We start from the raw sequence: 16,962 nt of genomic DNA on the forward strand, positions 1-16,962 counted from the left end.
CATCTTAGCTATGACAAAATTTAGCTTTCTGTCCCCTATTCAGCGACTTATATCAGTCTTCCTAACAATATATTAACTCCAACAACTTGAAGTATTTTTAAATGCATTATTTTTTATATGCACTGAAAGTTCAAATCCAGTTAAAATACATAAGCTTCGTAAAACAAAAGCTGGTCAAAATATGCTTTATACTTAAAGTTAGTCAATAAACAAAAGTGAAGTTTTTTGTTGTTGGTTTTTGTGCCTTTTTTTCCCTGTAGCTTAATTGGATGGTTCTGATTACTGTATCCTTTAGATTTGAGACACAAAATCTCTTCCTCTCTTTGGTTATTTAAATTGGAGGAAAAGAAGTATCTTTCTTCTCATTTAGATTTCCAATTGGCTTCTAAAATTTAAGAAACTAAGCAATGAACAGAGAGAGTTAAATACATCAAAATGAAGGAAATCTGCATTCTGTTCCAGGAAAGGTTTGCTATGATAAAAACTGGCTTAGCCAATCAATGAAGTCTTTTTTCAAGTATTTAGGCAGATGAATCAGCAAGAACACTTATTTGACTTTCTTTCAAACTAGATAAATATTTGTATTTAACGTAAGCTTTCAAAATAGTGTATGGTAAATGTGAGCTGTAACTTGTTATTTGAAAAGTAATTATGCAGAGGTTTATTTCAAAGTGTATTGAGCGTAAATACATTTTAATTCGTGGCCTCTTTTTAGCTGGAACATGGAAATGCAAAGTCGTCATTGTGTTGTTGAAAGCTTGATAAAACACTTCAGAATGAAACACAAGAAGACAAGGATGGAAAATATTTTAATTTTGAATCAGCATATGCAGTGGGGTCTGCAGGAATATGTATTTCTGTTGTAGGCTATGGTATCCCATGTGTATTACCTTCAAATGACTCACAATGGTATTTTTAATTCTTGTCCAGACAAAACTAAAAGACAGTACAGAGTCTATTGTCCATCTTGACTTCTGGAAAGCAATACACTATTGTTTTTTCTAGCAGGCTTGGAAAATACTTTCCCATGACAGCAGTGAAATTCTCCAGTCCAGCCCGTCCCCCAGGAGTACACTGTGCCTACTCCACAGCTCCTGGCTGTTCTCATCACAGGTGTACATGGCCATTTGGTGAAGGGGATCAGGCAGACTGGTCCACCTTGGGATTTGGGGGAAATAATTCACTCAGGGTTCTGTCTAGTCTTTGTGGTGGTACTGCAGCATGTGTTGCACTGCAGCAGGCATGGGTATCTGGATAAAGAAGGGATCAGGGATGCCTGAACCTTACTATACAGGTGAAACCCAAGCCAAATCTTGTATGATTTTATCTATACTTCACTTAGTTATTTGACATGGTTCTGGATTGAAAGTATGTATTTATTTGTGTGTGTATACATTTCTTTGTAATTCTACATGAAACTGCAACACCCAGAACTGGACAGATCAGCTCTTTCTCTCTCACGGGATGTAAAGGAAGGCCTAACTGCAACATAAATCCTCAGCCAATCTAACTGCTTGCAGTAATATTGGCTAAACAGGATGTGAATGAGAAAATGCTTGAGATTCCCAGGGTTTTTAGGGGATTTATGTCTTGTTTTAATTTTAATGGAACTTAATAATCAACTTTAGAAGTCTAACATTATGCTTTTTCACTAGATTTCAGGACTGTCAAAAACTTGTACTTAAAAGTTTAACTAACATTCTCTGTAAGGGTGTTCTTGCCAAGCCATATCAGCTGTCAGACATTTTGCTGAGTGCTACTGCTTATAACCATTTTAGGATGAAAAGGTGGAAGTTCAGCTGAAGATTATTACTTGACACATGACTCATTAAAAAAATCCTTCTTGTTGCTGATAAGAATTTAATTGTCCAGTTTTATGAAACCAGCTTTAAGCTTGATCTACTAATATGTTAGCAATTAATGTGGATCTCTGGAAGGACTGTAGTAGAGTACAGCAGTTGATGCTGATGATCTGACATGGACATTACGTATAATACACGCATGGTAGACAAATACAGTAGGTATGCTCTTAGAGTGTACCGTCCAATTTAGCCTGTTCTAACAGGGAACTTCCCCTTAGCTCTGAGATTGCTGAACAGCATGAACCATAAAGTGTAAGTGGCAGTAACTAGGAGAATTGCTGCACAAGTGCACTTGTGGTCCGATTGAAAACACTCATGTAATGCATCTATAGATTTCTAGTAAATAGAGAAGGAAAAAAAAAAAAAGGTAATAGTCTGAATGTGAAAACCCTCCTATAATGCAGAAATTGAAAAATCTTCATGATAAAGAAGTTCCTCTGAGGGGTGGAAGATAATTGTATCCTCAGTGGAATCCTTTGTAAGACTTCAACCACAAGACTGTGGTCAGCATCTGAATGAAGAAGAGACAAGAATTAAGCCAGCCCAAAAAGTAACCTGGTGAAAATGAGCTACTTTGGTCTGCTCACATATTTTACATGCAATTTGTGATAGGGACTTCTGAAGTTTCCTTATTGATTTCTTAGAAGATGAAAATTACAATAATGAATTTTTAAAGAAACAAAGCAGTAGTGTTGCTGCATCTCAGAGCCCTTTGTGTACTAAAGCAGCAGCTATGCCGGTGTCTATTTTGGGAAGGAGTGGCTTTCTCCTGTTCATTTCAGGCAAGTAGCTTTGAGCTGGAAAGAGGGCCTGGGGGGGAGCAGCATGCCATTTCCAAGTGAGGAGAAGAAAAGTTGTAAGGAAAAGAAATATTAGCAGTACTGTATCTTTGCACATCACCATGCATACTGTTTTTCTTAGTGGCTGAAAGGTGAAAGCCCTCAACAAGGGCTTATATGAAACTTAAGTGCTGATGTCCTTCCTTCAGCTCAGTATTAGCTTCACTTCTCGTATAACCCTACTGTCAGGACTACGAAACTCCGTTTCTTAAATGTTTTTTTTTGTTGTTGTTGTTGTTGAACTAATTGAAGTAATGCAGCAACAGCTAGCTTAGAAATTCTGCAAATGCTCTTCAGGCATTCACTGATCATGTAAAACTCACTTCCTTTCCCACAGATTCCTTCAGTGTTTTACAGTTCTCACTGCTGTTTTTCTTCTGGGTGCAAACCATCGCAACCCTTGCTGTTAAGTTTTATGGGTGTGAAGCAGTTACTTTGTAGCACCAACACTTTACAAAAAAAAAAAAAAAAGCACAACTTTTTTTTCAGCTTCACTGTCCCTGAACAACTATTTTTTGCATCTGAGAGTGCCCTCCTGTTCGTGAAGTCGGCAGCTGGCTCCACGAGCACTTGATCTTTCTTGGTTACTTTGTCTTCTAGCAGGAAAGAGCATACTAGCTGTTAGTGCATAGCCTGTTACCTGCTTCCTGTGTGTGGTCACGTCTTTTTTTTTTTTTTTTTTTTTTTTTTTTTTTTTTTTTTTGTCTAGTTGGTTGAAGTCATTCAATGGTTAATACTTGGCAGCTTGCTTTTGCTCAGAAGAGCTAAAAATGCTTTCTGATGGAAGCAAGCAGTTGGTTGCTCTCCATAGCTGGCTGTCATCTTTCTTGTTGCTGTACAACTTTGTCTGTAGATTTGGGATAAAGATGACCACTTCAGCAGCTTTGAATCTCACCTTACAAGTCCAGCATTGCTGAATCCAATTTACCCTGGTGTGCTCATATTCTAGAAGAGCCTAGCTCTGGTTAGGCATGCTCTCCCCTCCAGTGATACAAGAATGTGGGAGTCCGTGTGTCTTAGCTGTTTTATGCTTCTTTGGTGTATAGTTGAACAAATTCTGAAACACTTCTAACTGAATTCAGCCAAAAATTCTTAAGTTACTCTTAGACCTTTGGATATTGCTTGTCATTCTTCATCTGCCAGTCACTGGCTTCTTTCCTGAACAGGGAAATCCACTTGTCTTTGCCTGCTGGTATCACGTCTACCTTCTCTTGCTCTACTGACACCTCCTAGTAGAGTTTCTTTGGATGAAATATACGTTCTGTACCTTAAAATGGCCAAACTCTTCATTAGAGACAGGCAGGTACTTTTGGACAAGGGCTGTTCAGTACAATTCATTTGCCTTCTTTTCTTGTAGCTAGCCGTAATTCATTACCAATGCAGCATTTTTGCTGCCAAGTGTGGTACGAGTTCTCTGGCTTTGGAGGTCGAGCTGGAAAGTTGAGCCAGAACTTGGAAGAGTGCTGCATAATATTTTCAATACGAGAAAAGCAAGGGACTTTTTTGGAAAGTGTTGAAACCTTATTCTACAGCTAGCTAGTAAACAAACACACAAACAAAAAGGGTGCAGAACAGGATAAACACCAGGGTAGGTTTAGGTCAAGTATCTTCAGCACCACCATGAAGACACAAACTAAATTTCTACTGTTGGAGCTGGCAGGGGTATTCTTAACATGGGCCATGCGGAAGAGACCTCTTTATACATCCAGTATACATGTGATATATTAATGCAATGAATAGTGATGGTTTCTGCTACCATATGATTGGATTGAGTGACCTGAAGATGGAGAGAATTTCGTGTTGCACTTGACCTTGCACTGCACTAGTACACTTTTCTCCCTGTAAGGAAAGGCATTGCCAATAATACAAGGAGATAACTTTGCCTGTTTGAATAAATCAATCAACAGAACAGCAGATGAAACAAGAATTACAGAAGATCTGAACAGTTTTCTTACACTGCTTTCTATTTCACCTTTACAATTTTCTGGCTCTGTTTTCAGTTGATGTTTACCCTCTCTCCTGTCTTTAATATATGTGACATTAAATCTTATTTGGTCAAAATAAACATGTCATACAGTGTCTTGATGAATGGGAGCTATGGTAGTAGAAGAAACTTAATGTACTCACTAGCTTTTTTGCTTGTGCAGCTCCATGATTGCCATAAATCCTTCTGTCTTTGTTTTCTTTAGGAAGTAGCTCCTTAAAGGCCTGAGAAGCTTAAAGGGGAAGAAAAAAAAAAAAAAAAAAAAAAAAAAACAAGAAAAAAAAACAGGCTGTAGTTCAGACTGACTGATCTTCTTGTAATGTAGGAATGTTTTTATACTTAAGAGAAATTAATTGCACTTCCTAAATACTAGTGAGATTGGTCTCATATCATAATCTCTTTACCACTTTATATGTCTTTCAGTGTAAGAATGTTGTAGAACTGAAACTGGAAAAGCTCACGTGTGTGATAGGATCTTGAAATGAGCTATTTAAAGAGGCTCTGTGGATGACTTCCTAATCAAAATACATCCTAATCTTTGGGCGTAGCTTTGTTTAAGTTTATGGCTCATGTTACAGTACATTCTCTTTGCATTTATGCATCTGATCAATACTGGTTTTCTGCTTTGCCAGCATTGCTTGCAGTTCCATATGCTCTCAGTGTAGTCTGACATTTTTCACATGCCTCTACGTGCACTTTTTATGTGCAGCAAGTGTGATGAAAGAGTTCTCATCTTGTGGTTCCTAAAATAAATGTGGGTCTTTCTGATTGTCTGGTATGCCTGAATTACTCGGTGTGAGATGTATCCTGTGTATTTTGTTGTGGCAGCTCTTCATGTGGGATAATTCCTGCTGCATTTAGTTCAACATATTCATACAAAACTGTTGCCTGGATATTTCAAAGAACAAAAAGTGTTCTTACAAATATTCACAAAGTACCAGCTGGTGATCATGAGATCAAACTAAGCCAGGACAAAACCAAAAATGTAGTTAAATTAGTCATTCGTGTCTTGAAACAAAGCTGTCATTCAGTTTTTGATCCTTCTTCTGGGAGTAATGTAACATTTAGTTGTGGAGAAAGAAGGGCAGTTCAGCTGAGAAGTGCAAGGCTGGAAGCTCCTGATGTCTTCCGTAACTATTCCTCATTGATGGTTTGGAAATAAATCAGAACAGAGGGAAATGATTCCAGGTGCATGTCTTTCTACAGTGTGCGTGTATATGTGTGTATCTTACGTGTCCAGTGGATGGGAGGGCATAAAAGGACTTAAAATTGCAAGTGCTGTATAAGCCACTGAATTCTTTTACTGTTTCCTAGCTATTAGAAGCAGTTGTAGTTCAAGTCTGGACTACAGGACTTGACAGACTGTAGCAGAGATGACAATTTAATCTCTTAATCCTTCTTGCTCTTTAGACTTTCTCAGAAGAAACCTGAGAAGAAATCCATCCCCCTAGTGGTGGCTTTCTCCTGTTATGGTGGACTAAATGCTTCTGCTATAGCTGCCTCCAGGTAGGCTCCTCTGTCATCCTCCGCATACCCCTGCAAATGCTCCATTCTTTCCCCTGTTGCCAGCTGATTTGTTTTTATAAATGCACTTCACTGCTCCCAGAAGTAGTGGTAGTTAAAGTGGAATTGGTCAGGTGCTTAGGTCAGAGCCCAAGTCTAGCTTGTTTGTGGAGGATTCGTGGTTGTACAATTACAGTTTGAACAGAAGGCAGCCACTAACTCTTCTCCTTCCCCTTTTATTTTCTCTTGGTACAGTGCACGAGGTATATGCTTGATAACTTGACTTGCTTTTTGTATTTTTCTCTGCCCTTCTTTCTTATGCTAGATAACCCTCTGACACATGCACACTTGAATGCTTATCGTGGCCACTTTTACTTACACTTCAGTAACACTTTCTGTAAAAGAAATATTAGAGCATAGCCTTGGAGAAGCCATTTCTTCACATCTGTCAAAATGAGAGCTTTGGAGGATTTACTAATATGGACTCTGAAGGATAAAAGTGTGTTTTTTGTCTTAATAGTAATACAAGAACCTGGCTGATTATTTTTTACTTTGGAAGTGAGGGTGAAACCCAGCTAGAAAACACTTGCACAAAGGCTTTGGGTCAATACTTGTCATATGAAGCTAGGTAATGTCACTAGAAAGTTTAACTGAACTTCAGGTACCTTTCAACTGTTAACTTTGTTTTGCTGAAAGATCATTTTGCAGACAGGTCTGCCAAGCTGAACTTAATAGATCATTCCAAATTAAAATGCTCTTATGCTGTATCTTACCTAGGGTAAAGTTAAGCTCTTGAAGTTAATGCTGCACCCTTTGCTCTCTCAGGAATCCTGACTACAGGATTAGAAAGCACACCAGAAATGACAGTGTTTGGTAAAGGCTCTTACTAGGTTACTCTGCCTTTCAAAGGGCTGAGTGGTACAGATCTGGGAAAATGAATTGTTGTTGTATTTGAGCAGGATCAGTAGTGTTACACATCTTAGAGTCACAAGCCTGCATCCAGAATACATTGAATCTATAACATCTTCGTCTGTATGTAATTTGTGGAAGTGATACCATGGCTTTGCCTTAACTCTTTCTATATTTTACTGCTCACGTGACTGATTTCTGTTTTTTCAGGATGAGTGGAACAACATTAGCATATCTTAGATATATGTGATGGGATGGAAATGGACGTTGAGTTAGTTTCACATCTGGCATTCCACAGGGGCCCATTATTAGATGTTTTGAAAGGAATTGGAAAATGGTTACAGAAAATAAACACAAACCTGTCTTATGGGGAAGAAGATTCTCCAAATGACATGCTAGCTAATTTGCATCTTGCAGCATAAGATTAAATCCTTACATTTCCCTTCTCTTCTATAACTTTGAGCTGTTAATATTACTTATCTCAATGCTTATTGTTTAAGAAACCTTACTAAACATCTTAATTCTCTAACTTCTTGTTCAGTGAGTTCTGTATCATAGCTTTGCATTTGTAAAGAAATCCTCTGAGAGTTTTAAGTTTGGTGTCTAATTTCACTTGCTGTTTGGCTTTGGAAATGAGACACTCCAGGCTTAAATCATCTTTTAAAATTTATAACAGTTGTCTACTAGAACTTTCATCTTGTCTTCACTTTTACTTGTTCTGGAAAAGTCATAATTCTTTCCCTGGGTCATTACAAATTGTATTCTGCTTTGGGTGATGAGTTTCCTCAAAGCTGCATTTAGATGTGATAAAGATCTTAAAGCACCGTGAGTTCTGGTAAATATTCTTGGGCAACAAAACTCTTTTACATACAATAATGTAAATTATTCGTTGCTTTTTCAGTTTCAGTGGACTGAAAATGGATCATCCATGGTACATAAAACACATTTCTTATGGCATGCTCTTTTTTGCCAAATTGATATTCTGCTTAAACACAAAACAGAATTTTTACATGGTTTAGTTCTTTTATACTTTTCTCCTATTAATTTTTATAACTAATGTGGGTGTTTGTGTGTGCGCATTTTTCTCCCTCCCACCCTGCGTTGATGCTTCATTTTGCAGGAACCTTTACTAACACGTAGAAAGAAAGAGCTTAAAAGACGCAGTTTAGTAAGAATCAGGGTGACTAACAGAGTTGATGTGTTACTTTTGAACCTTTTAGTAAGGTTCCCATTGAAGTAATTAGACACTCTTCTGCTCTGTATCTTAGCATCAGAAAATCCCATCTGCTGTTGCTTAGGCTCAACTAACTTACACAAAAGGATGCAATAAATTTTGCTTTTTAACATAGATTATGTTGTACAGCTAAGCACAGTTGGATAGTGAGCCTTAACCCGGATTATGTGCTGAACAAAGTACTTTGTCAACCCAGAATGGGAAACCAGCCATGCTTTGTATTATGTCACTAAAATTTTCCATGTTTTATGATTTAAAGATTGAAACTATATGCAGGGTTTTGCCTCATAAAAATCAATCACTCATTTCCTGAAAAAATCAATTAAAATTCGTGTAGGCTTTATTGAACTTACAAAACGTTCAGAAATTAGAGCACAATGCACTGCTTTTGGTAATCTTCTTCCTGGAGTAGTTAAATCAAAATTTGACTGCTGTTAAGGCCAGCTTTATATTCGACAAACAAGGGCCAGCTCTCAATGTTAATCCACTTTGATTGAACTTCGTAGATCATAAAAGTTATGATGAAGACTGGTAGTTAAAAGGGGAAGTCAAGGGGGAGGTAGTTCAAAATATCAGGGTATTGAAAAGTGATTTAAAGATTTTGTAGTAGAAAAGACAGACCTACGGAAAGCTGAAAGAGGTTAGATGCTTTTTGTGTCTGATTATCTTGAAAATGGTGAAGCAAGAGAAAGCTCAGAAAGTGATTTAGAGAAAGGTCCATAAACCATTCAGATGATTGCTACTTGTTAAGATGTAAAATGTTTATTCTGTATATTCCAATACCCACAAAATCTTTGTGACAGAATTTTTGTAGTTTCTTTGGATACCACTTACACACAAGTAATACTTCCTGCTTCTATAAATAACAATTTTGTGCTAATGCAGACATGATACTTGTGCTACCATGACTGTTAGTTTACATCAGTAAAAGAAACTGTAGAAGTAACGAGTGTTAGTAGGTAGGATTGGGACAGGAAGGCTTCTGCCAGCATCCTCTGAATGCAGCACAAGCAGATTTCTGCTTAACTTCAAGCTTGGAAAAGGTACACTGCTCAGACTGAGATGAGTTTTTGAATAGCTGTTAGTCTTCAAGTATTAAAACTTCTTGATTTATTTATTATTTTTTTTCAAACATTTTACTTGGTATTCTAAGAGTCTATCCTTTTTTTGCTACGCAGGAGGCTGAACAGAATTTACCAGTACCTTGCAAATTATTATCCATTTACATTTTTAAACAATTAATGGTATTCAATTACTCTTATCCCTTGCTGTGAAACATTGAGGCTCCTGACTTCTTGTTTTCAGAACTCTTGTCGTGGGAGGTCACACCACAGCTGGTGTACAGTATTGTCTAGGAACACTAACAAATGACTGCCTGAAAAAAACGCTTCCTCTGTCAGTTGCCGTGTTGTCAGGCTAGAGCCCAGAGGCTCTGCTGGTGGAGCTAAAGGGCAAAAAGGATTCGCTTTGGAAGTTAGAAAAGAAGGAAAATAGAATATATTGCTAGTGTAGTGTCCATAAATGGCGGGTGTGATAGTGGCTGTGGTTATTATCTGCATTACGGCACTTTCTTTTTGGATATGTAATGATATTTTTATCATTTAGTCTCTGTAGTCAATATTTATGAATTCAAGTGTAACATACTATGTTATACGTAATGAAATGTAATAGGATTGGTAAGAAAATTCTAAAAACAATTTGTCTTTTGTGAGAATTATTTTGTGAGCAGAAAATGTGAGTCTAGGCACTTGGGTTTAGAAGCCTGCTCTTGTTTAGAATCAATAAATAATTAGAAATGCTGTGTACTGCTTTGTGCTGCATATCCCCACTATGTTTTAATTTTTCCATACAAACTTACTACAAAAGTTTTGATGTCATTGTTTTGCATAAGCTTTGTTGCAGTTATTTTCATGTGTGTTTTTTTCTCTTTCCTTTCATTAGACATTTGCCGACGAGGTATTTGGCATCTTCAGTTGGACAATTCCCATTGCTGTAGCCTTTTCTTGTTTTGGTGGACTTAATGCTTCAATTCTAGCATCATCAAGGTATCGTCCTGTTTAAAAATTGTTCATAAGTGTACTTAGGTGTTAGTATTACGGTCATCTGTTAGGAGAGAGGCAAAAGCACTTCTGTATCTGAACCTATAACAAATAGCCATACTAAAATAACAGATCTAAATAAACCTCATCCTAAACACTGCCTTACTTCCCCAAAACTGTCCTAGCTGCATGCAAAGTACAATTAAAGATAAAATGAATGTTGTCTGTCTTGTGAGTCTTCACGCCTTCTGATTATTTGGGTTGAGTTACCGTCCATTTTAGTTGATACAATAATTATAGCAAGTTCTTGTTTTAATGCATTTACTTAGAACTTAATTGTGAATCATAAGCTTTTTTTTCTCCAAGTACAAAGTTTTAAAAGCTGCTGCTATTAAGCTTCAGTCAAAAAAAAAAATCAAAATATGGTATAGAACCTTTCCTCTGAGCATTGATTAGGGACCTGACTACTGGAAATTATAAGTAGGTTTATTCAGCTGTGCTTCCTGTTCATTGAATGTATGCACAGTGTCTCTACTGAGAACAAAAATGAATGTGATCTGGTGAACTAGGTGATACAGAACAAGTTACAGTTGATAACAAAATTGTAAGTGCTTGTTCTTTGAGCATATGGCAATTTCTTCTGGTTGTTGTTGAAAACTGTCATTGAAAGCTGCAATGTTTCCAGTACTAGCTTTTAGATATATTTTTTTTTTTATATTGATAGAAATGTATTTTAGTTGCTGTAGAAGTTTTCTATTTGCCCGTAGGGTTGTTTTCTAAAGAATAGTTGTTAACAGCATGTTTCTAAAAGCTTATATGTCTTCTAAATGGTTGTGGTAAAGTATATCTTTGTAGAGTCTTGAATCCATGTTCTAGTTTAAAGGATCTTCAAAGGATCAAAATTCAGTGATATAAACAGTTATTCTGACAGGTAGTGTTTTGCGTTTTTTTTTTTTTTTTTTAAATGCATTCTCTTTCACATGTGGCATCAACGTCTGCTTTGCAATTTTTTTCAGGCTATTTTTTGTAGGATCTCGAGAAGGTCACCTTCCTGATCTGTTGTCTATGATCCACATAGAGAGGTTTACACCTGTGCCAGCACTGCTTTTCAATGTAAGTTATTTTTGCTTTTCTTTTAGGCTGTCCAGATGTGACTATATGAATTATTTAAAGGAAAACTTTAAAGAGGCTGGAAGGAGGTAGTAGAGGAAATTCTGTTTAAAACATAGGAACAGTCTCCAAAGAGTTTAATTGGCTGAATTCATGAACATTCACCTATGAAAACAACCTGCTACACTCCTAACAATAAAGAAAGTTGAAGCTGAATTAAGATGATTGAATTATTCTATTGGGCTACTGCTGTGTAAGATTTGTTATCAGACTTCTGTTTCCTCTAAGTTAAATGCAGATTAAAACAATTCATAAAATCTGTATATGGCTTCTGTATGCTAAATAAAATGAGTATGGTGGCACTATGAATAGTTAAAATCCAGCTATTATATAAACGTGCATACTGACACAAACCCCTAATGGATATTGAAGAATTACTAAAGACTTAACTAAAGGAAATTATTTCTTACTTATTGCCAAACTGTAAGAAGCATTATGCTTGTACTACTGTCTCCATGGGAAGTATCAGTAAATCTCTACAGTGGAAGTAGTTGTTTAGTTGATAACATAAGAACTTCAGATTTACTATTATCAGGGTGAGTTCTGAGAGAGTGAATTTTGAGATCGGCAAAAAGTTACACCAAACCACCAGGGAGTGAAAGATGGTGTCACTGTAATGAAAAAAGCCACATAAACAGTAAATTTGTTGTTCATCGCAGTCATGTTCTTTTCTGACAGTGTGCTATGACTCTTATTTACCTGGCTGTGGAAGATGTCTTCAAGCTTATTAATTACTTCAGTTTCAGTTACTGGTTTTTTGTTGGTCTGTCTATTGCTGGCCAATTATATCTACGGTGGAAGGAACCAGACCGACCCAGACCTCTTAAGGTAAAATTTACTTAATGCATTACTTAAAATCCCTCTTCCCTACAATTAACTACCTGAAATCTGGACCATACATGTTATTCCTGAAGCTTACAAATTGATAAGGACATAAAACATGGCTTCCATTCCATGGTGTCCCATGAAAGCTAGTTTGTGTACTAGATGAGAAGACGTAAGTATTATAATAGCATGTTCCTTTTTTTTAATGTGAGTTTAGTGAGCTCTCTGTCAACCAGGGAGCTCAATAGGTTAACATAGTAGTGAACTTTTTTTTTTTTTTTTTTTTTTTTGGATTAGAAATCTGAAGTTAGGAATGCTTAAGTTAATTCTGTTACAGTAGACCACATTTAGCTCTGCTGGTGTTTTCAGTTCAATATCTTATCCTCTTATCACTTTCTCTTACTTTAAGTGGATAAGCTTCATGAAAATGTCATTCATGTTTCCTGAGATTAATTGGATTTGTCTAAAAACACTTCATTCTGCTACAGTTTCTTTCAACACGGCAGACCTACCATATTTCAATGGTCTTGTAATTTTCAGTAGTAGTTCTATTGAAGAGCAATTCTACTATTCTTACAGAGCTAAATAGTCAGATGCATAAGAAAAAGAGCAGATAATTTCACAAATTGGGGTTCAGAGAGAAGAGGCTGTAATTCTCACCAGAATATATGCAACTGTAGAAAATCAGTCTCTCAGTAACATTTTGTTCTTTTTTTTTTTTCCTCCAGCTGAGTGTGGTTTTCCCAATAATATTCTGTATATGTTCAGTATTTCTGGTGGTAGTGCCACTCTATAGTGACACCATAAATTCATTGATTGGAATTGCCATCGCTTTATCTGGAATTCCAGTCTTTTTCTTGGGAGTCTATTTACCTGCGTCAAGGAGACCTCAGTTTATCAACAAGATTTTAGGTAAGTCTGTTTGAAAGGATTGTGGTGGACTGAACACTGCAGCAGCAGTCAGTAGCTAAGCACCCACAGAGCCACTCATTTGTTCCCTACCTCTCCACCCCCAGCAAGATGGGGGAAAGGATAGGAAGAACAGAAGTGAGAAAACTAACTGGTTGTCACCAAAACTATTTTAGCCATGCATCCAAAGCACTTGCACTATATGGGCTGCTGTGAAGAATATTAACTGTATCCCAGGAAGACCCAGTGGAAGGGCGTACTGATTTTATACATGCCTATGCACCCAGTTTTTATTCACTATATATTTAAAATACTACTTGCTTTCTACAGATATTGTCCTAATTTTTTCTACAATTCTCTCTAAACTAGCAGCTGAAAAGTCTTTTTCTTAACCAAGATTGATCTTTGTAAAAGGGCCAGGCATTCTTGGCAATGCAAGTGAGCTGTCGTACTGTACTGAATCAGCTGTTTGAATTTAGATCTTATGTCAGTCACAGGTTGAATTTTTCTTCCATTGAATGTCCACAGCTAAATTACCCATTTCTCCCCAGCAGTGTACTGTTGTCATCATTGCTGAGAAAACCCTGCTAAGGGATGTGGAAACGAAGATTTATAGCATAATCTTAGAATGCAACAGGATGTGGTGCTGTAGCAGTTAGTGAATATATAAATACACAGTAATATTATCACTACTGTGTGCTATTTCAAGTTCTTGTGGTTTTAATTTTTTTTTTATTCTACCAATTCTACACTCTTAGTTACGGAGAAAAAGGATTTTCCTTCAATTATTTGGCAGAGCGTTTGGGAGGAAAAACACCCTAGGCAAGAGATCAGCAAAATTACCAGAACAGCTTTAAACATTGTTTAAAAATACTGAGTGGAAAATATTTTCTGTGCTAATTTTTCTGGTTAGTGTTTCCCGTAATAGAAGTGAGCCAGCAGTCTTGACAATTAACTTTTGTTAGTCAGATATATTTTGTGTAAGTTGAAGGAGGTGGTTATTTTTCTGATTTATCTTTGATTTCCTATACAGGTACAGTCACGCGAAACATGCAGCTGCTCTGTTGCTGTGTTTTAACAGAGATGGACACAAGTGAAGAAAAGAAACTAGAAATCAAATCTAACTAAAATCTCAAAGCCATTTCAAGAACAGGAGGGAGGCTAAAGCAATTACAGCAAGAAAGGGAAGAGAATGGAACCGGAGAAAACATGAAAACTATTTCCAGTGGTCTTTCAGAAATACTGAAAGTGTACTTACTTGCAATTGGATTCCTGCATAGATCTTGTCTTCGTGTCATCCTCCTCAACTGTGGCATATTTTCATGGCGTTTTCATTAGATAATTACCTGCTCATTTCAAGCACACAAGCTATGCGTCAATACTGTTCGTTCTGAATTTTCTTCAGAATTGGTAGTACAATGGTAAGAGCTAATGGATCAAATCAGATGTCTGCAGAACCAGCCAGTAATGCATTTTTAAGTTAAACTGAAAACCACTTTGAGGCAAAAGACTGAAGGCTGTTTCCAACTTAATTCTGATGGTTGTTTGCATGAAATGATTTGCTGTGCTCAGTTCTTATCCCAGAAGACAACTGGTCACAACCCCCATAATTTGTCATTAGTAGCAGAAAAATTAATAAAGTTATGCTACATTATTTAAAGACTTTCTCCCTTGAAGAGGAACATATTATTTCTATATGCTTCATAGAAATGTGGTATGTGTCTCTGGCAAGGATTTAATCAACAAAGCACCTTTCACAACATCTGGATTCCTTGGCACTGAAGATTTGATTTAGGATTTAATGATTATGCGCTAATTCTTTCCTGCTATCTTGTTAGTACTTGGTTATCCTCTGACAGTTTACATAAGTTTCAAAAATTAAAATGTTCGGTCTGAAGCTTGTAAGCATTTGTTTTTCAACTGTTTCAGTGAACACAGCAGTATTTCTTCATCACGCAGAAACTTTCCTTTCTGAATTTGCTTTTTATTAGAAAATGACATCCATAAACTCACAGAACAAACCACTTTTTTTCTTCTTCAGCAGAAGTAATGATCCACGGCAGCACTTCTATCCTGAAAGCTAAGTAGCAGGGAGAGAAGATAACAATAAAACGGAGAATAAATAATACTGCCATATGGACTGATGCTAATTAGTAGTATTTGGAATTCCAAAGCTGTAATGCTAACAGCAGGACGCTCTGATACTGAATTTTAGTGTAGCAAAAGGTAACATGAAGCCAGCCTCTTTGGCCCATAAAGCAAGAAAACACTCAACTTCAGCTTCAAAAGCATTCCTTGGATTTTTAACTTAATTCAGAATGTTGATCTCAGCTGAGCTTAGTTTAATGTAGGGCAGTTAGTAAATGTGTGCATTTAAGGTGAACTAAATCTCATAACCACAAGATTATGGTTGAATCCATGCATGCTTTAAGTGCTGCATGTTTGCATTGTTCACTTGAATAATAGAATATGTGAAATCTTTTACTGACTTCTTGACCAAGGTTATTTTGAACAAAAAACTGCAGATAATTGAAAGTTGCAGAAGATGTTAAAAACTGACACATAACGGAGTCTTGAGCTATGCTTATGAAGCAGTGTTGAAATTTAATTGTTAAATGTGAGCTGAGGAGTTGTGCACAGTTGGAACGTAAATATGTAAGGACTTCTTGCTATTTAATATAAGCATTCAGCTATTCTACTGCAGCTTTTTAGCCTTGCATATAACTAGAGTTAATTCACAGTAACTAAGTTGAGACATCTGTTCAGGGAGCGGCATAGCTTTAACAGGCTAGGGTTGGGGCATAGGTTAATAGTCATAGTAACCTTCCTGACATGGAAAAAAAAAACGCTTGTCTCCACTACCTCAACATCACCACCTAGAATTAATTGACCTTAAAAGTCCCTACTGCAACCTACAGCTCATGACTGATGTCAATTTAACATGCTATTAGCATTTATTACAGACTTAAGTAGGAGGGTACTGAAATAGTTTTAGTGCCTCAATGGGTAACTGTCAGGTCAGGGGGATCCTTCTTGCAGAAGTGACTCAATACTGGAGGAGAGATTCAGTATTGTAAGAGTCCTCAAATATTTAAAGATCAGCCAGATGGACAAGTTACATTTTTATACTCTCTGCATATAAAATTACGAAGGTGATGGTACCAGGTTATCAGCTGGTATCTGCAGTATAGCAAAAGCAAAGTATCTAACAAAGGAAACAAGCTGTACCTTTCCAGAAACTTAAACCAAAGAGAGACTAGCATTCAGTTCCCTGCTTTCTTGTGGACTCAAAGGAAGTTTAACTATGCCTGGAAGCAGTGTAAGATAGTAAGAATTTTTGCAGGCTTTAATTTTGCACACATCAACAAGGAATGACAATACCTGCATTTTCAATAATTGTTACACAATAGAACATGGAGCTCAGTACGGTTTCGGTAGGCTTTGGTGGTTGCTGTGGCTTAGCTTTTGCTTGTTCTGTGTATTAAAATTCAGAAGCCAGGCAGTGATCACTTGCCTCTGAAGATGGTTGGAGGCTTTCCCTTTGCAAAGGCACTAAAACAATGTAATGCTGAAAAAAAGGGCAAACAATTCCTAGAACTTCTTGCTAGAAGTAACGAAAATGGAGTAAGATAGAGGTTTTGTCAATCATCTAATTAAAGTAGATGTATGATTAAGGTGAGAAATAGTC

The 16,962-nt window shown here is 36.8% G+C and overlaps 1 protein-coding gene and 1 long non-coding RNA gene across 5 annotated transcripts in view; one reads left to right on the forward strand and one right to left on the reverse strand.

Annotated features, from left to right (window-relative positions):
• Positions 1–15,179, forward strand: part of SLC7A6 (solute carrier family 7 member 6) — a 30,596-nt gene extending 15,417 nt beyond the window's left edge. For all 4 annotated transcript variants that reach the window (XM_084533586.1, XM_084533588.1, XM_084533589.1 and 1 more), the window contains exons 6-10: positions 10,273–10,376; positions 11,387–11,483; positions 12,219–12,368; positions 13,094–13,277; positions 14,308–15,179. In XM_084533586.1, coding sequence (XP_084389712.1) covers positions 10,273–10,376; positions 11,387–11,483; positions 12,219–12,368; positions 13,094–13,277; positions 14,308–14,402 — 630 coding nt within the window. In that variant the 3' untranslated portion in view covers positions 14,403–15,179. The remainder of the gene's footprint in view (positions 1–10,272; positions 10,377–11,386; positions 11,484–12,218; positions 12,369–13,093; positions 13,278–14,307) is intronic.
• On the reverse strand, positions 531–6,083 carry LOC311443441. Its single transcript, XR_014697276.1, has 2 exons — positions 4,829–6,083; positions 531–2,373 (listed from the first exon to the last, which is right to left on the reverse strand). It is a non-coding gene; the product is annotated as an uncharacterized lncRNA (long non-coding RNA).
• Positions 15,180–16,962: the final 1,783 nt, after the last annotated feature.

Source organism: Aythya ferina (assembly GCF_964211825.1).
Source record: "Aythya ferina genome assembly, chromosome: 12".
NCBI classification, from domain to species: Eukaryota; Metazoa; Chordata; class Aves; order Anseriformes; family Anatidae; genus Aythya; species Aythya ferina.